This window comes from Artemia franciscana, chromosome 10 (assembly GCF_032884065.1).
Source record: "Artemia franciscana chromosome 10, ASM3288406v1, whole genome shotgun sequence".
Taxonomy (NCBI): domain Eukaryota; kingdom Metazoa; phylum Arthropoda; class Branchiopoda; order Anostraca; family Artemiidae; genus Artemia; species Artemia franciscana.
The window spans coordinates 21874654-21895257 of NC_088872.1; the positions used below are offsets into that span (position 1 = coordinate 21874654).

Genomic DNA, 20604 nt, shown 5'->3' on the forward strand with positions numbered 1-20604 from the left:
TTATTGGTAAAATTTCTACGCTTAAAACTCGGTGTACTTTAAATTTCTGCTTCTACGTATGGGTAACCATCGTTACCAATAGGTGGTGGCAGTTTACCAGGATTCAATTTTTGTTCATCTTGGAATACAAAGTCTGTGTCACATTTCTAATATATAATGTAACTTCTTTTTTGTTGTATCTTTTTCTAAAGTCAATAATACTATTTTGATTCATATAACAAAATTCACGTGCTTCAATTTGGTTTTTGGAGTAATATAACATAAAACATTTCAATATGAAGAATCACTTTCTGTAACAGCCAAATGAAAGTCTGTTGGTTCAAAATCATAGTAACATGCATGTTCACAGCATTGCCGTAAAAACCAGACTCTTTTATTATTCCAGGAATTAAAGCATAAACCAGGTTCTTCTTCCCAAAAAAATTTTAAACCACGACAATACCAGTCTCTTGAAAATAAAATCAGATTACGTCTAGAATTTTTTGCAATCAGGCTAGGGTTAGTTTTTTCCCATTGATCAAATTTATCATAGTGACAATCAGAGCAAAGGAAACCTCTAGTATGAGTCACAAACCTATTCAAGACAGGAATTACAGTCTTTAATTTGAACTTTAAACGGATTGCATTTTTCTATGTTGACTGTTTTACTTCTAAAAAGAAATTGACTGGAGAAAATGAATGTCTTCTAGGAGGAGTCACATCACAAAACTTGTTTGACTTATTTCCTTTTCCTTTGCAAATGGCAGTCTAGGTAATGGTTAAAAACAAAACCCCAATATCATTTTGTTTTGTTTCAATTAATATGTCAATAAATTTAGTAAATGCTTGCAGGCCATGACATAACAGTTTTATGCAATAGTCAAAAGATGAACAGACATTATATCGTTAAGCTTTCTTTGAGAAAATATTTTCCTTTGAGGAAATAACTCTAGAAAATCATCATCTATAAACAATAAATTTTCTTAATTTACTAGATTCTGTATACTTTTTCGTTTCTCAAATCCACTAAATTTTAATCCTGGTACTTTGACTACCATTTATTAACTAACAATAGATCTCTCAAGTAACAAACTTACTTCTTTTTTATAGATTGATTCAGATCATCGTCTTCAATATATTTCACAAATACATTTAGTACGTCTTGTAATCTATGTATTTGCGTTATATTCTCTTTTGCTGCAAAGCATGACTGTTCTTCCGCCTTGAATTTTTTTGATGATATAACGTGTCGCGCAAACATCTCGTCCCATTCTAGGATTAGCCAGCAACCCCTTGTAATTTCTACTGTAATATTAGGAACTCTCGGTTTCTTTTCGCCATTGTTAGCACCTTCAACATCCAATAGAGTAAAAGCATCCATTACTAAGGCATCGTTGATGTTGACACACTGAGCTCTTTGTCAATACTGAAGCAAATCTAGCAAGTTACGCACGATTAGGTCACTTTTGCCTATAAATGTTGGACCATGATCAATTTTACAATGGGGAGGGGGGCTTCCCGAATTGACTAATGGACTCTAATAAGTCCTATCACATAATAACTACGGTAATCCTGATTTGGTGGGGTTTGCTTAGGTTTAAAGAAAAAGAAACTATAAGGTAAAACCTAAGGAAATCTTGGTTTAGCGAGGTCCCCTGAAGGCTTAAATAAAGTCCTAGGGTAAGGAAGCCTTGAAGATTTTTAAATGAACAAACTTAGAAATCCTGAGGTAAAGAAGTCCCTAAAGGTTTTTTTAAAAATGAAATCCTAGGATAGAGAAGTTCTGAAGGATTTTAAAGGGAAATCCTGGGGTAAAAGAGCCCCCCGAAGGTACTTAAAGGGGAATCCTGAAGTAAACAAGCCTTGGCCCCTTGTATATTTTTTAAAAACAAACGATTGGGTAAAAACCAAGGATATCTTGATTTAGCAGGTCCCCCGGGACCCACTAAATTAAAGGGTCATTCTAGATTAAAGTAGCCCCGAAGGTTTTCAAAAGGGTAATCCTAGGATAAAGAATCCCTGAAGATTTTTAAAAGATATTCCAGGGGTAAAGTAGCCCCGGAAATCTTTTAAAGGAAATATTCGGGTAAAGAAGCCCCCTGGAGAATTTTTAAAAAATCGGGGGGGGGGAGGAAGAAGGCCCGACGCTTGTAGGTGTTTCAAAAGAACTATTAGGTTTAACCCAAGGAAATCTTGATTTAGCGGGTAACTCTGAAGGTTTTTAAAGGATAATCCTAGGGTAAAGAAGGTCTGAAGGTTTTTAAAGGCTAATCATATGGTAAAGAATCCCTGAAGGTTTTTAAAGAAAAATCCTGGGGTAATGAAGCCACTGAAGGTTTTTTAAAAGGAAACCCTAGGGGTAAAGAAGGCCTGACCCTCGTAGGTTTCTCCTTACACCTTAGGTTTTTTAAAGAACAATCTTAGAAATACTGAAGCAAAGTCACGCAAGATTGTGTCACCCTCAACTCCTATGAAGTAGTATAGATCACTTAGAAAAAATGCCCTATGACGTAACATGCGTCATGGAGAAGCTTAAAAAAGTGTCGGAACCAGGATTTGAAGGGATAGGGCCCTAGTGGAAAGTTTTATGCTATCACTACTGTTGCTAAGATATTACTATTTGTTTCTATGATTGGCAGCAAAGGCTAAATTTAATAGAAAATATTTTTCGACAACATCAATGGAATCGCAAACAGCATAGTTTTCCCATGCCAATATTAATAAGGTTTTCATGAAAACTGAAAGCTTGACACCTGCTTTGTCAGTTCTTAGGAAATTAAAAAACAAAACAGAAAAAGTAAACCATAAGTAGAGTAAAAATGACAGACTATGACACTGAGAGAAAACTGATATAATCTAGATAAAAATAGTTCATCAATCTTTTGGAATTCCCAAAGAGGGTGTATCTTCTTTGGATATGTTTTATTTTAATCTCCGAGAAAGAGTTTTAAAGTTTTTCCATGTTCAAATAAATAGCTAATGTTGTATTTAAGATCTGTATAAAGAAACCAACAACTGACCTGTTTGTAAGGATAGTTATAGCGTTTAGAATTGCACCTTTTGCATTGTTGTCCTTTACCCTCCCAAGATCTAGCCGAGGTCCATTTATTTCCGCATTTTGAGCATTCGTACCAGCCAAAGTAACGTCTTGGAAGATTGTCTTGGATCGTCTTTAATAAATTAATAAATTAAATAAAATTTAGGAACACATTAGATTAGAATACATCGGGTTGACTAATGATCGTACAAGACACATTCAAACAAAATCAAGTACGTAATATTATGTAAAAAACATTGGGATTTAGATAACTTAATAACTCCTTCAAATATGTTTTTTTCTTTGAAGGACACGCTCGTACATATAGCAAATTGAATATATTTTATAATTTTTTTTTAAAAGTTCAGTATGTTGTTTTTTAGTATTGAGAGTTTAATCGAGAAATAATTAATTAATTTTACTGTGGAACAGCATTACTGCTTTCTTAAATTTGTTTTCTCATGATTTGCGAATTAGAGCTCATAAAGACATATGGTCACAGCTAATTGGGCATGGTGTTCAATATTTGGGAGTTATTTATCATTTGATAAAACCTGCCAAACCGTACATGAATAGACAATGCAATTACTTGATAGTAATCCAACTACTACATATTAAATGAATAATTTTCCCTGTTTTCGAAGAATCAGGAAATCATTATTTTAGACTTGCTGAAAACTCAAAATATCAGTATTTTAAGAACTGGGACTGTACTTTCAGAGTGCACTTTTTTCAAAGCAATGATATAGGCCCTGATTTCACTTTGTAAATTGAAAATCGGCTTGCAAATTATGCCTGATGGTATATTTTTCTTTTTATAATATTTGTCTCATCATAGATTTGTCTTTCTTCAATGACTTTTTAGTGGAGAATATAGTCTTCTATTTCTACGATGTTGATTTTAGTCCCGTTACAAAGAATTGTAGGAGTAAGAATAATGTATGTAAATCTTCTTAATAATAAATAAATATACATCCTTAAAAACTGATTTTTTAGTGATTTTGTTTTCGATGTCTTTTATAACTATAGATGGTCATCTTCAAAATATCTATTGTGGGTAGACGATCCTGATAAACCACAAAGATCAAATACTACTACTGTTAACACCTCAATGAAGAACCAAGCCACTGGAAGCCAGCACAGGTGAGCATTCTCCTCCTTTATCTTTATCTATTCAGAGCTTCTCTCTTTACTCTTCCCCATAATATTCTAATTCCTTTTAAACCATCTATTGCTACCATTTCCCACCCCACTTGGGTAAAATCTGTTTTTCTTTTGGCCCTAGATGGGTGACTGAAAAAAAGACTGTCCTTGGAAATATGTCGTCCTTCATTCGCAAAACAAGTCCTAAGTCATCTTAACATTTCCCTCATTACAGCCCTAGAAAGTGGCGAACCATTGCCCACATTTCTTAACCTTAAATTATATTTCTGACAGCTTATTCTTTGAAATATAGTCTGTTGAATGGGTACTCAAAAATATCCACAGATAATTCGAAACATCTAGCAAGCCCTCCTTTGTTTTGGAAGCATCGGTGTTTCAGAACCAAACTGTCATCACAGTTATTTCTCTCTATGCAACGAATAATTCAAGGTCATCATAAAAATATTATCAAGATGGTTTGATGGTTTGTCTACAAAATGATCATGAAATATCATTTTTAGAAGCAAAACGAGAGCCAGTCATTGGATTGAGCTCATTGTTGAGAAATACCAAATTAAACGAAAAAAAAAATAGACAACAAATCTAAAACGTTTATGTTTTCTCACTGCAAAAGTGACCTTAATCGGTTTGCTTTTACTGTACAAAAACTTCCATATTCTTTTGTGTTTTCCGTAAAGTCTTAGTTTTCCATAATCATGCAAACATAGAGAAATATCATCAGTTGCTTTGCTCGTACTAGTCTTATCAATATGTGTTAGATAGGCTGTGAAGCAATGATTGATGTTTGTTTTAAGTTTCAACTTCTTTCTTTACTTTCCTCCAACATTGTTTAATTTTTTAAATTAACTGTAAAAAGAGACAACGTGAAATATTAAGAGAAGTCATACCATTGTACAACATGCGATAACATACTGAACTGAAATATGTTTGCCTCATTCCAAATAGAATTACTTGGTATCGGCAAAGCTGGCACTTCACGACGCAGAAATAGGGTAAATTGATAAATTTACTAGTTCAGCGGAACTATTGGATTAATTTTACTTTAGTTTGATATATTGCGAGCAGTATCTAAACATCTCAAAGATTTAGTCCTGACTTTACACTCCTCCATAAGGGCCCCGTGGGGGATCGATCGTTGCTAATTTGGATCCCAGATTCGGTATAGGCACTCGGCTGATATACAATACCGAAAGTTTTGAATGAATTTTAGCGGTAAACCTAATTTTACTTGTCATCGGAGAACCATTTCTAGCATTCGTACTTCAGATACTGCACGCATGAAGGCTCAAAATGAGAGAGTAAGAACGGTGATGAGAAAAAAATATTTAATCTTTTTTCCTTTAAAAATGTCGAGGGAACATTGTTTCCCATCAGTGAACGTGCATTTTTTGTCAAAATCAATGAATTTTCTATCTTTCTTCTTCCCATTTGTTCCTGTATTTTTCTCATTGTGATTTAAAAGAAAAAAAGATGCCGTATATGCAAAATATCGTTGTTTCCGGCCACTTTTCTTGATTTTCAAGCCAATATATTTCCCTTGTTTTTCAAACTAAGGGACGCTAAAGGATGGTTCTAATTATGTAGTTCCTGTTTTGATCTGCCTCTATTTTTAGGAGTTATGGGTCATTATATCTCTTAGTATTGGACGTGATTGTCTCTAAATAGGTTACTGGCTGTCGCTGTAACCTGCATAACTTATTCATTTATATATTTGAATTACTATTGGCTATAGTTTAGTGCTTTAACTCCAGCTGCCAGCTTCTCTTGTCGTTTTTTAACTACATCTGCAAAAACATCCTCTGACCATTCAACATCTTCGTCGTCATCAAAATCATTTTCCAAAATAAACATTAGTCGAATAAACTAAAAATAGGCATACATCTGAACATGCAAACATCTTATTTTTGCTGAAGATACAGATACAGTTTTTTGCATAGCTGAATTCCGCATCAATGTTTGCAAAACTTGAAAAATCCATTGATGCATGCTAGCAAGAAGGGTTAGAGAAAGAGGAGATAAGAGAGGGGAATGAGGAAGAGAAAAATAGAGGGAGAAAGAGGGAAAAAATTATTCATCTAGTAGGTTGGATTTTTCTTTAATAGGTTGGAATCACCAAATCTTTTTGGTGATTTACGGCTAAACTGTTTTAACTAGAAGCCTTGAAGTTCCTAAACATAAACCTAGAGCCACAAGAATGCCAATCTATGCATATAATTTCTTCTTTTTTTCAAAACTGGAAACGTGGAGTCATTACAAAAATGGAATTACACAATATCATGTATTTAATCTATTTTCATAAATGGCAATTACAAAATATTTTCCAGTTTTAAGCCATTATATTGTATTTTAGTAAACGAATACAACAGTGAAACCCCAACCTATACAAGGGGTACTGTAACGGCCGATGGCCAGCGTAAGGAAGCGAGAACAAGTCTTGCTTAAGTAAATTAACGGGAAAACTTTTTGCTCGGATTAGAAAGGTCTCTGGAACCAAAAGAAGTCACATGAGATTATGTCATCTTCAAATATAATTATTGGACCATGAATATTTTTTTTAACAAGGACTTCCCTGCGAGCCCTCAGCTCTATCAAGTCCTTTTACGTAACAAACGAAGAAATCTTGAAGAATAAATTGCATAGGTAAAAAAACAAACCCTGTCATGTAACAATCAGGTGTACTATAAACAGAGGTGAACTATAGTATTTGGCATAACCCGGGTGTTTGTAATAACTTCTTGAGGCAATTGTCATTAAACTTCTCGTGATTAACGGGGAAAAAAATTATTTTTCAAAACGGCATCAGTAGTTTCCTCTCTTCCCAGTAGTTTTCTCACAAAATTTTCCATACATACCTTCAATGTTTGTAACTTCTAGGAATCTGGTTATGTGACAACTTCTCTATTGCGACAGGATATGATGACAAAAATACATTTTGCAATGCATGTAAATTGCTTTGAGAATATATATTTCAGATTAAACACTGTTCAACCTGTGAAAGACACATTTGTGATCTACATACTAGAAGCTAACGACATACCAATTGTCATTACAATAACGTGAACAATCCGACACAACCTATGCAGGTTTAATTGTAAAAAAAAGGCACAGAGGAATTTAGTTTACATGCTAGAAATTGCTATCGACGTTATGTTGCGAGATGGACAGCTCACGTTTTGATTCTTTAAATAACATGAGAATGGGGTTTTTACGACAAAGTTGTAATGATAATGGCTACTATAATTAAAAACCAACGAATCCTTGAATAGCAATTACAGAAAGGGACGATACAAAGTTGACTACGAATGCAGATATTTAAAAAAATATGTGAATTTAGATATAAATTTCATGGTATGAATAAAAGAAGTCTCATTGACTATGTAAAAAAATACAATAAAAGTAAAACTACACTCTATTGTAGAAATGCAGTCCATATTTTTTACTTCCAAATGAGTATGTTGTAGAGTTGTAACATATGCCTCCACTAGTCATGGAAGACGATAGGACATTGCTTGAGGATGATGATGCTTGAAAATGTCCTTGAAGATGATATAGTATATGTGTGGATCACTTTTGAGAACTTCAATTATTTGATTGGTATTCATGATCCAAGATCCAATAAAACACTGCCTCTGGGGGTTATTTCCAATTAATTTCAAATTGACTTAGCAAAACTGGCGTAATGCTTTCTGCGGAAGTATCTACAAATTAGCAGACTGAGTACACGGTTCCAGTTCTAACAATGCTAATGTCAGGAGTATTCAGCATATCCAGAACCCTTACAACATGAGTTTTTTAAAATGTGGAATAGGTTAATTCATATCCAAATAGTTGTGAATTACGGTCCAAAGACTAATAGGTCAATTCGAACAGGGTTCAGTATATATATATATTTTTTTATCAAACAATAATTTGTATAGGGGAGACTGGATTGGATACACCAAGAAATTTAAAATCGTGGGGGGAAGTTGTTCAGTTTTAGGATAGTTTAAAACTTCTGGTAACAATATTTTAATAAGAGACAAGATGTCATTTTAAAGGTATGTGTAAGGGCCCTAAATTAAATTAAAAGCAAAAGCAATTTGTATGTTTGTAAGAAAAAAACGCAAAAAGACGCAACCTATGGTGTTTCAAGTGGATTTTATCTCAGTATGGTACAAGATTCAAAAGCTAACGTTTTGTCAGTTTGTTTTCTTCAATTTTCCGTGTTTTGTTTTCGGCATCTTAATAATTAAATCATTACTCTTTGTACTGTTACAAATTGTAAAATTATGTTAGCTGTAAACACAAAGTGTTAATAATTCTTTAACCTTAGTTTAGACTTGATTTAAAGTGACAAATCTCGTTTCGAGTGAAACCAACGCTACATAGAATTATATTTTTAAATCCTACAAAAACTCAATCACCAAGGTGTATTGTAACATCTTTTGAATCAGTTTTGTTATTTGATATAAGTGACTTAACTTTTTGGTATAATATTTTAAAATAAAAAGAAAGAAAATGTTAAACTACTCTAACAAAATTTTAAACAAGTATGTAGATTCATTTCTTACCTTAGTTTCCCTCACCGGTACATTTTCGGTACTCAATAACTTTGAACCTGCATAGACACCAACAGCAGCTGCTCCAGCAGCTAAGACAATACTCTGCAAAAAACAATTAAATATTATGTTAAAAAAAGTATATTGTTTTCTAGAAATAGTTAACTTTAGCCTACTGATAGATCCTGGTTTATACCATACTTGTCAGAAGAAGGCGATAATACTAAAACATAAAATAAAACATTCGAGATAAAATTAGTAAATAGAAAGAAAGTTAATTATTTACTTTTCGTTATATTAGCGTGTTGTAGAAGCATGTGAGAAACAAATATTCAGTTTTGAATATCTTGCGATTCTAAAATCATACTCTAAAATAACTCGATAATCTTTTTGCTTCTTCTTGAATATCACCTGAAATCAACTTTGTTTATGAATGAAATGTTGTTTTATTTTAACTAAGCTTATTTGTAAACAGTAAAAGATTTTTTTTTAAAAACATTTGAATGCTTTTTTAGACCTAGAAGAATGATATTAATCGTAAAGTTTCCATTTTTAACCATGTAAAAATCTGAAATGCTGTGTAAGTGACATTTGCCGTCTCACACTTACTATTTCGCAATATGTCTTCAAAATCCATAAGCCTTTGTATATAAGTGTAACCATAGAGTTTGCGTCATTTCCTGCAATATAGATAGTGATGCCCTTAATAAGCGCCATATAAATGAAGATTTTTCTTAAGAATTATGACGTGTTGTGATTGCAAGAACATTTAAAGATCCAATACCATAACCAACTTCTTGAATTTTTGAACTCGTAATTTATGTGTAATTTATGTAATTTATTATATATGTGTAATTTATTTTTGCCAGCCCAATGTCTTCTCAGCCACAGCAGACCCTCTGAGGGCATTAATAGCATAGCTCACAAGCCAATGCCCAGTATGCTACTGGAGGCTTCACCTATCTATACAAATTCCAAATCAGACTGTTATTAACACTTACCTTCCGAAAAGTAAAAGTCCAAGGAATTCGAAATATGCTCTACCCTCATCATTAAACATCTTTCAAAATGTGGTACCTGCAATACTATGTCCGAAAAGCTTTTGACTGATGACATTAATAGTGACATACGTTACCTGGATTTAACTCGCTCTAATCTGATCCTGCAGCTTACAGGTGATTAAAAAGTTCTAAAGAAGAATCGTGACATGACTTGCTCTTACCATACTTGGGTTACTAGGAACGTCAAGCATGTTTTAACATCAGAGAACTGGTTCCCAAGTCAAGTAAAAGTCTGGGCCTCAACATTCCCTTTTGACCATTTCCGACAACAGTCAAAAACGAAGTTTCTGTTAATCCCCGACAGCCAAGAGGTCGAGTGATTTGTCAAAGATTAAATATGACAAGGAAAGATTTATCAGTCTCTAATCGGTCTGTGATACAACCCTCCATAAAATTATGATTCCTTTCATCCTATTACAAAAATCTATTAATTTTAAGCTTGACGATGCTCGTCTGCTTATGACCATTTATTTTGCTTTCATTTGTTATGCCATTAAAGGGAGCATAAAAGCCACTGTTTTGACAAGTGTGAAATGGGAGTTCACCAGAAGTTTTTATCAGAATTTCAAACTGAAGTATGCATGTGAGAAATCTAAACTTTGGTCCCAAATGATGCTTGATTCTGACAGACTACGAACAGGTTGGATTGTAGGTCCAGAAGCCTGCAAACTATAAATTTGCTATAGCTTTAAACAAGTGTAGCATTCTCCCTGATCTGGTCAACCAGATTCATTTCTGAAAAACTGAAGGAAAGGATAATCCTTCCTCTGTAGAAGCGTAAAGATAGCCAAAACGATTACTCGAATTACAGAGGAATCACCCTCCTGTTAGTTCCTCGTGAACTATTCACCTTGACTTTGCTTGATAGAAGTATCCAGTTCATCCGTAAGCCCCTCCAGACTCAGCAAGCAGGTTTCATGCCCAACAGATCCATGACTGAGCAGATATACACTATTCGCCTAGTCATAGAAAAAGCCGTGAGTTCCAGCGTACTACATATATTGTCTTTCTGACTTTAAAGCAGCTTTCGAATCAGTCGACCGTGATTCTCTTTAAATGATACTACAACAAATGGGTCTGCCTAACAAATACTACCACCTGTTCAAGGCGCTTTACAATTGTACTGAAGGCTCTGTCCATGTTAATGGTCGGCAAAGTCCACTATTCAAAATAGATATAAGGCAAGGTTATGTTGCTGCTCCTGAACTTTTAAACGCAGTGATTGATTATATCATGGATCAAATGCTGAATCGGCTCCAATTCGGAGAGAAATATGGCGATAGATTCCCAGCCGACTCAGACTTCGCAGATTATACTGCCCTGATATACACTTCTGCAGCTGTCCTCAAGGAAGCCCTCAAAACACTGTCGGAAGAATCCCTGAAAGTGAGACTACATATTAGCTGACAAAAATAAAATAATGATCATCGACCCGGCAGGTAACTCTGCCAACTCACAGTATCCAACGTATTAGGGCACACGTTATAACGGCTCAATTGAAATGAAATCTAGTCGCGCATTGCAAAATCTACTTTTATTATCGCTTGACTATGCCGTTCCAGGTAATCAAAGCTCAACATCAGCCGAAAAACGAAAATTCAGATCTACGACACCACCGTAGATCCTTCTCTAAAATGCTGAAATTTGGCCGGCTGCTGCTACTGTTCATGATGCAATAGATGTGGCCCAAATCAACTTTCCTAAGACGAATCAAAGGGATTAAGTCGTATGACTTGGTCTCGAACACCCTACTTCCCCTACTTCTGACACAAACGGATAAAACCCCCCACTTTCCTCAGCTCACCGTAAGTACCCTACGATTGTTTAACCACTTAAATTGCACCCCAGTAGAAGCATCCATCAGGAAACTTTCAATTTTAATCCCGCTCGTCCCCTGAGAGTGGTTTTGTCGTAACTAAGGTTTTCAAAATTCCAAGAAAAACAACTTTGAAAATTTCGCCTTTGCTGAAACTTACACGGTACAGCCGATTTTTTTTCGCAAATGCATAAAAAAAGAGAAAAAATAACTAGGAGGTTCTCCCAAATATTAGATGAAAAAGGTGAAGTTTTCATTGTCAAAAATTAAAATGAAATAAAGATACGATAATCCGACCTTACCGAAATTTTAGTAAACTTAGATACGACAAAATGGCGTGGGCCGCCTATTCTATTCACCATAAATTACGAAAAACGAGTTCTGATGCAGCAATACTATTTGAAAAAGTATTAAATTAACAAAAACATAAGAAATGTGCATTTTTCTTAAGTTTCTTCGCTGGCCACCGTTTTGCTTCAATGGAATCCTCCTCTGGACATGGATCTAGCACACACAGAGAGGCTTCCAAACGTTTAGTACCCTTGGCCTTGAAGTACTGTTCAATCTTGGTTTTAAAATACTTCTGGTCTTGGTTGGGAATGAACTTCAGGAGATACTTGACATCTTTGATTTTCGTATCAGGTAGATCAATATTTTTGCCACAAAGTTTGGGCAAAACAAGACGTTAACAACACGGACAGCCGAAGTGTTGGGACACTTTTTAACCGAAGTATGTTCTTGTGATATAGTAGCCATTTGCAAGCCTCCAGAGAAGGAAGTATTGAACCAAACTCTCTTAGGGTTATACTGACGGAAATCAAGTTGTTTTACCTGTGAATACGGTACCAACGAGTACTTGTACAGCTTTGCTAGCTTTTGCAAGTCAAAGAACTTTGACTGGATCATTTGTAGGACATTCAAAGGACGTGTCTTTCTTACTTTCAGTAACTACCTCACCACACCTAGTGGAGAAAACAAATGAAGGTGCTTTAGCCCCCGCTCAATAGTACTAAGCACATCATCAACCTCCTGTATATTCGAATGACCTGGTTCACAAAACTTCATAACCACTTTCTCTAAGCGTAGAAATTTTCTTAGAACATCTTGAATTGCGAAGCTTATAATCGAGTTTCGGTTCTGGGACACGCTGGAGTCCAACCAAATAATTAAGTGACAGATATCAAGGTAAGTATCAAGAGCTTTTTCCAGTATGGCCACTAGTCCACTAGATATTACGTTTACTCCACGTCCATCCTCAAACTCTGACCAAATGCAACAGAATACCTCATTGATTTTCTTACTACTTCAAACTGTTTTGAGAAACTTACTGTTTCATTATAAATACATTTTTTAATGTTATATAATCCACAAGCACCAATTTTTAACGATAAATTTGAATAAAGAATTTTATTTTGCCGTTTTCTTCTTCCTCGGCGCCAAATTTTCAATTAGAGTATGTGATTTCGGTCGTTTTTGACAAAATAATGCTACGTTTTCTCAGCGCCAAAATTATTTGTAGTCAGGTTAGGTTGGGTTAGTTAAGTTAGGCTGGGTTAGTTAGGTGAGGTCAAAAAGTGTTTAAATTTTAATTTGCGATAAAGCGATTATTATATTTATAAAGAACATAAAAAAGGCATCGAGTGGTATGTTCACTTTATATGTAAGTCAACAATATGAACTGCAAAAAAAAATTTACCGACAGATTGCTGCATTACAAGAAAGCACTACCGAAACACGATCATAGCCAAGATTAATTCTGACCAAGGATACGCAACAAAAATCATAACAAATCAGGTATTTGATCATATCAAATTATACTCTATATATGTATACTCTATACACAATATATCGTATAAAATATATAATATAAGATATAATATATATTATATTCTCGGAACAAAATATTAGTCAATTCCACAAAACTGAGGTACTGGATTCTTGTAAATATTGTGCAGCTTGTGCAGTTGTAAATAATGTCCGTTTGTGTCTCATTGTGAAGCTTTTACCAAATAATTTTTTCTTCAAAAGTATATGTCGACGGAGTTACGACAAAAATGCCCATGTAATTTTCCCAAATGATATATGACAAAACCGCTCTTAACAAAATGGCAAAATGTGAGATACGATAAAAGAGAAATCTAAATTCGAGTTCCGCTCTTAGGGGACGCGCTGGATATGGCAGGAAGTGCCCTTGTGGAGCAACCCGGTATAGATTAATGAACAACCTTACCCAATACCTGTCACTTATCTCTACTAATATCCAGGAAGAAGTCACGCTTGCTCAGGACCGTTCGGAACGGAGGGGAAGAGTCACATCTCTCTCTACGCTCGACCACCAACAGGAGCTTTAAGTCAAGCTAGTCAAGTAATAGGAGCAACAATATAAATAGTTTTCTGAAAGTTTTAATCCAGGTCCTAGTGCTCTCTGTATCAATATAATGTGAACAAAATGTAATGCTAAGTAGTAATGGGGCTCCAGGTCCACCCGCTACGCCCTAGGAGCCAGATCTAGGCACAGCGCACCCTAAAAACCAGGAGGTGTTATTGATTATTGATCTATTGCTCAAACTTGGTTGTTATGTAATAGTTTAGTTTCTTTTTCTTTAAGATGTTTTCCCCCCAGGGCCTTCTTCAAGACGTTAGTCAAGCAGAAAACCCCCGGATATGAAAATTTTTTTCCACCTAGAGAGAGGAGTGGTAAATTAGTTCAATATCTACAAAGAAAAAAATTTTTCGATTTGAATGAATAGTAGCAGTATCACTTTTTTTCACATCAAGACGTTTTTTCATCCAATAATTCGAAAAGACGTTTTTCAAAACATTTTCAAGACGTTTCAAGGTGTTTCACCACCTTCTCACTGACGTCTGCTTTCCACTGGATCATATTCTAGAAACTGCGCCGCATCACACCAGTCCCCTAAGATTGTAATCGTATGAACACACGCACAGAGATATAAGGTATAGGCATGCATCCAAACGTTAACAAGGGGTGGTTTTTCAAATAAATCTATTAATCTAAACTAAGAAGCAAGCTAGCACGGCAATTCATGAGGGGATGTTAACAGGTGATACTTTCCAGCGGTAATTGAATAGACAAGAAAATTTAAAGTTTATTGTTATTAATTGTTTGATCCAACCTAGGCAAAGACTGGTTAAGTTAGGTTTTGAAGTCAGTGATGTGTTGCGTAAGTATCTTTGCGCAAATAATTTTACTAGCCAGTTGTCGATGCCAGATTTAAAACTGAATGATAATGATTCGTCTCATCGTCTATTGGAAGGTATTTCAGAGGATCCTTTTTATTACCCTCTCTCTCTCTTTCTTTCTCTCTCTCTCTCTCTCTCTCTCTCTCTCTCTCTCTCTCTCTCTCTCTGTATTTGTGTTTGCATGTTTGGCTGACCTTTCTGTAACTTGTGTTGTTCGTTGCGTGTTTCTGTCACTGTGCCTGTATGTTTGACTGTTTGTTTATCTGTCTTTTTGCTTGTCTATGTAATTTTCTATTTGTTTTTATTTCTCTTTCTCTCTCTCTCTCTTTCTTTTTGCTTCTGTGTCTGACCCTTTGTTTTTCTGTCTCTTTATCCGTCTCTGAGTGTTTGTATCTTTTTTGCCTCTTTTTCCCTTTCTGCCTGTGTGTCCGCCCTTCTGTTTGCCTTTTGTTGTGTCTATCTCTCTCTCTTTATGTCTGTATCTCTCTCTCTCTCTCTCTCTCTCTCTCTCTCTCTCTCTCTCTCTCTCTCTCTCTCTCTCTCTCTCTCTCTCTCTCTTTGAGCCTGTGGGTCTGACTATCTGTCTCTATTACTGCCTCTGTGTGTCTCTCTATACCTCTCTGTGTGCCTGAGCGTGTCTGACCGTTTATTTGTCGCTCTGTGTGAAATATATGCCATAAATTCAGGGAGGCCTAGTGCCGATTGAAAGAGGAGTCTGCGTGTAAACTTCCAAACGGTGCCACCGTCAAGCCACAAAGTTCCAGGGGAAGTGAACTACATCGGAATATCACGAGGGGATGGCTTGCAGAAACAAACCATTGTAGCTAAAGCCTCATTTCTATCGACAAAATGTCTGAAAATTCCCTAGGAATGATAATAGGTGCCAGAATAGAACATGGGCCAATACCAAAGTGCCACAAGGTGGGAATTGCCATAGAGTATTATTAGTTGTTGGCTTGCGGAAAAGCAAAACAGTGGAATTAAAGAGCGATTTTTATCAAAAATGGGATTGGCTTGTAATAGCATAAAGCAATGGATCTAAAGCCTGATTATATACAGAAAATGGCTGAAAAGCCATTTCGTTTCTAATATTCTGTTTCCCATGTTTTATTTCTGTATTCCCTACGCTTTTCATGTAGTTATCTGTTTTCCAGCTATCATTTTTCTGTACTCCATATGTTTTTTTGTGTGCTTACATTCTATTCCTGCGTTTTCCGTATTCCTATTGTATCTCATGTTCTGTTTCCCTTTTTTTCCATACTCCTTATGTTTCTTGTGAATACGATTCTGGGTGAAATCAATGCCACGGTGTACCGTGTGTAAGCCAATAGTTTCACGGATCTTGAAATGCCAAGGGGTATAAGAATATGTTGGGAGTGTCCTGGACTGCAATGATCCATGAGGTGAAAAGTACCATGGGACCAGGAGTCACACGGGGCACAGAGTGCCACGAGCCAACAATAGTCATGGTCCATGGATGGTAACTCATTTATCCAATGGATCCATCATTAGCTTCAATGGACTATTCCTACAAAACATTTAAATTATGTATTACGTTCGTAATAAAATAAAAATTACGAATTAACTGGTCATCTTACGCTATTAATTGATCTGTTTTTCATATTCCTTCCATTTTTTTTATACTTGTAAGTTTCTTTCAATTTTTTTCTGCATTCCCTACGTTTTTCATAGACCTATCTGTTTTCCAAATTTTTTTCTGCATTTAGTTTGTTTTTTAGTGATTGGGATTCCGGTCAAAATCAATATTCCGCAAGGTTTTGTTTTCTGCCTCTTGTCACAGCCTTTAAGTCAACACGGAAGCCAGGCTATAGCGAGCAAAATTAATATCCTACAATGTTTTGTATCTTTACTCTCATTTCAACCTTTAAGGCAGCATGAAAGCCTGGCTACTCCGGGCTAAATCAATATCGCACAATGTTTTGTTTCTTGACGTCACAATACAAAAAAAACTAATAAAAATAACAATAGCATTGACACCATGTTTGACTGCAATAAGTACTGGGGATGAAAAATGACCTTGGGGGGCTTAGCTGGTTTTTGATTATTTTTAGGAGTAGAGGTAGAACTCGCTATTTAAACTCGAAGTAACCCCTCCCAAAATTCTAGGGCCAGTACTTGGATATGATAACCACTAGCAAAACACGAAGCAAAATAAAATATTAACAATATACATCGTCAACACAAGGGAAAACAAATAAAACAATAATAGTGTTGACGCTATGTTTGCCTGTAATACGTAGTGGGGATGAAAAATGACGATGGTAGCCTAGCTGTTTTTTCATTATTCTTGGCAGTAGAAGTAGAACTTGCTGTGTCAACTTGATGTGACCCCTCTGAAAATGCTAGGATTACTAGTTTGATATGATTACCCTTAGCAGAAAACGAAAAAAAGTGCGCAATAAAAAGAAATTAAAATAATAAAAACAGTAATAACATTGACATCATGTTTGGCTGCAATAGGTACTGGGGATGAAAAATGGCGATGGTACCCCAGCTGATTTTTTTTTGGCAGTAGAAATAAAACTCGCAGTTTTAACTCGAACTAACCCCTCCCAAAATTCTATGGCCAGTAGTTGGATATGATTACCCTTAACAGAAAGCTCAACAAAACATGACAAAGAAAAAACAATAAAAACAATACTAGCATTGACGCTATATTTAGCTCTAATAGGTATTGGGGATGAAAAACAGCGATGCTAGCCTATCTGGTTTTTGATGATTTTTGGTAGTAGGAGAAATAACCCCTCCAGAAATGGTATGACCACCAGTTTGTTATGATTGCGCTTAGCAAAAATAAATACAAAATAAACGTACGTAATAAAAACAAACATAAACAAATAAAAAATAACAGCATTGATGCCATGTTTTGCTGGATTAGGCACTGGGGATGAAAAATTGTGGTAGTAGCCAATCTGGATTTCAATTGTTTTTGGTAGTAGAAGTAGAACTCGGTGTTTCAACTCGTTGTAACCCCTCCCGAAATGCTAGGACTAATAGTTTGGTATGATTACCCATAGCAGCAAACCGAACCCCCAAAAAAGGGTGCTTAATAAAAAAAATAAATAATAAAAACAGTAATAACATTGAAACCATGTTAGGCTGCAATAGGTGCTGGGGATGAAAAATAGCGATGATAGTCTAGCTCGTTTTTAGTATTTTTGGCAGTAGAACTCGTTGTTTCCACTCGAAGCAACCCCTCCCAAAATAATATGGCCAGTAGTTGGATATGATTACCCTCAGCAGAAAACAAAACAAAACCAGACAATAACAATAAACGTGGTCAATACAAAGAAAAAAAAATTAAACCAATAATGGCAGCATTGACGCTATTTTTAGCTGTAATGGGTAGTGGGGATGAAAAATAGTGATGGTAGCATGTCTGAATTTTGATTATTTTTGGTAGTAGAAATAGAACTTCCTGAGTCAACTCGATATTAACCCTCCCAAAACGCTAGGACCACCGTTTGATATTATTACCCTTAGTAGAAAACTAAACAAAGCAAAAAAATAATTAAACATGCGTAATATGAACAAACAAAAACATATAAAAACAGTAACAACGTTGACACCATGTTGGGCTTCATTCGGTACTGGGGATGACAAATGGCAATGGTAGCCCAGCTGAAAATTGATATATTTTTTTCGCAGTAGAAGTAGAACTAGCTGTTTCAAATTGAAGTAACCCCTCCCAAAACTCTATGGCCCGTAGTTGAATATGATTATCCTTAGCAGAAAACGAACCAAAAATCAATAGACGTGTGTAATACTAACAAAAACTATTAAAAAATAACATTGTCAAATGCTTGCTGCAGTAGGCACTGGGGATGAAAAATGATGAGGGAGGCTTAGTTGCTTTTGATAATTTTTGCCAGTAAAAGTAGAACTCGTTGTTTCAAGCTAAAGTAATCTTTTTTGTGCTTTAAATGCAGTTTGGAAAAAACAAACTTAACGAGCATATGGGGAATAAAACATGATCCTCAGAAATACCTTCCAAAGAAACGATAAGGTGGATCATTGTCAAACAATTTTAATTATGGGATTGGTAACTGGCTAGTGAAATCATTTGCGCAATGGAGCTAACGTAACATCTTGGTGACTACAATATCTAGCCTAGCTTGTCCTTGTCAAGGTTGCGTTAAATAATTGATAACAATTTCTTTATCTATATAATTACTCATTTAAAAAACTGTCCCTATGGGCCGGTCTGATGAATACTTATGCTTAATATATCTGTACATGTGTTCATACGATTAAAGTCTTAGGGGGCTTGCGAGATTTGGTTCAGTTCCCAAAACATTGTCGCATGAAAAACAGATGTCATCGACAAGGTCATTTGAATTTCCATATATAACATTAGACCAAAGTCTTGAAACGTCTTCAATAACGTCTTGAAGAAAAGTGTCTTAAAAACTTCTTGAAACATCCTGAAACCTATTGAAAAATGTCTTGAATAATGTCTAGAGGAGCGTTCTGAAGGACATCTTAAAGAAAAATCATCTTGATGTGAAAAAAGAGTGAAATTGCTACGATTGAATTTATTGAAAAAACAAATTCGAAATTAAAAATGTTTTTCTTGTTGGATAGTTTACTAGGTTACCACTCCTCTCTCTATGAGAGCGAATTTATTTTTACATTTAGAGGTTTTCCACTTGATTAACATCAAGAACAAGGCACTGAGGAGAAACATCTTGAAGAAAAAGAAATCTTGAAGAAAAATATTCTCTAAACTATTACGTATCAACCACATGTGTGTTATAGAACTATAGTCAATAACGCCTGCTGGCTGGTTGCTAAGGTGCGCTGTGGCTGGATACGGTTGCTAGGGCTTTCTGGCTAGACCTGAAACCTCTCCACTGCTATGCTACGCCAGATTCCATCCAAGTAAAAAATTTCCAAGAAGAAAATTACGATCAAGAACTTTGAACTTCATCCTCCAGTTTTAATGCATAACACGCTGAAAATTTGCTTTTTGCGCTGATCCCAAATATATAAAATCTATCAAGATTAATGTTACCCACCAAAGGCTAAGAGCCTGGATTTTCAAAAAAGAGGGAAAACATCCCCAAATGTCAAGCGATCTTTATAAAAAAAAACTCCTAAAGATTTAGGACGTGACATAATCCTGCTTAAGAAGTTTCAAGCCCTTAACTACAAAAACATAAAATTCAGCTTTTTCGCCAGAAAGAAAGATCATGAATGCGTACTTATTCGTTTGTATAAGTTATTTCTTTGTATTTTCAGGTGGTAATAATATAGAACCAATCTTCCCATAAGATCGGAAGAGGATTCATTTGAAAAAAAAATAGAGTCCCAGCACTATTTTTAAGTGGCCATAAGTGCTTGAATTGCAGTAAGATGCTACTTAAAAAACTGCTTATTTTAGCATCAAATGCGAATGGTTATTTAGTACCAGGGGCCTGGGCTTCACTCGGCACTCAGTAACCTCTTACATTTAGAGGTTTTCCACTTGATTAACATCAAGAACAAGGCACTGAGGAGAAACATCTTGAAGAAAAAGAAATCTTGAAGAAAAATATTCTCTAAACTATTACGTATCAACCACATGTGTGTTATAGAACTATAGTCAATAACGCCTGCTGGCTGGTTGCTAAGGTGCGCTGTGGCTGGATACGGTTGCTAGGGCTTTCTGGCTAGACCTGAAACCTCTCCACTGCTATGCTACGCCAGATTCCATCCAAGTAAAAAATTTCCAAGAAGAAAATTACGATCAAGAACTTTGAACTTCATCCTCCAGTTTTAATGCATAACACGCTGAAAATTTGC

At 35.4% G+C, this 20604-nt stretch overlaps 1 protein-coding gene across 1 annotated transcript in view; it reads right to left on the reverse strand.

Moving 5' to 3' along the window:
* Positions 1-20604, reverse strand: part of LOC136031913 (zygote arrest protein 2.L-like) — a 69453-nt gene that overhangs the window by 18123 nt on the left and 30726 nt on the right. Inside the window, exons 3-4 of the mRNA XM_065711906.1 lie at positions 8731-8823; positions 3000-3149 (exon numbers count right to left, since the gene is read on the reverse strand). Coding sequence (XP_065567978.1) covers positions 3000-3149; positions 8731-8823 — 243 coding nt within the window. The remainder of the gene's footprint in view (positions 1-2999; positions 3150-8730; positions 8824-20604) is intronic.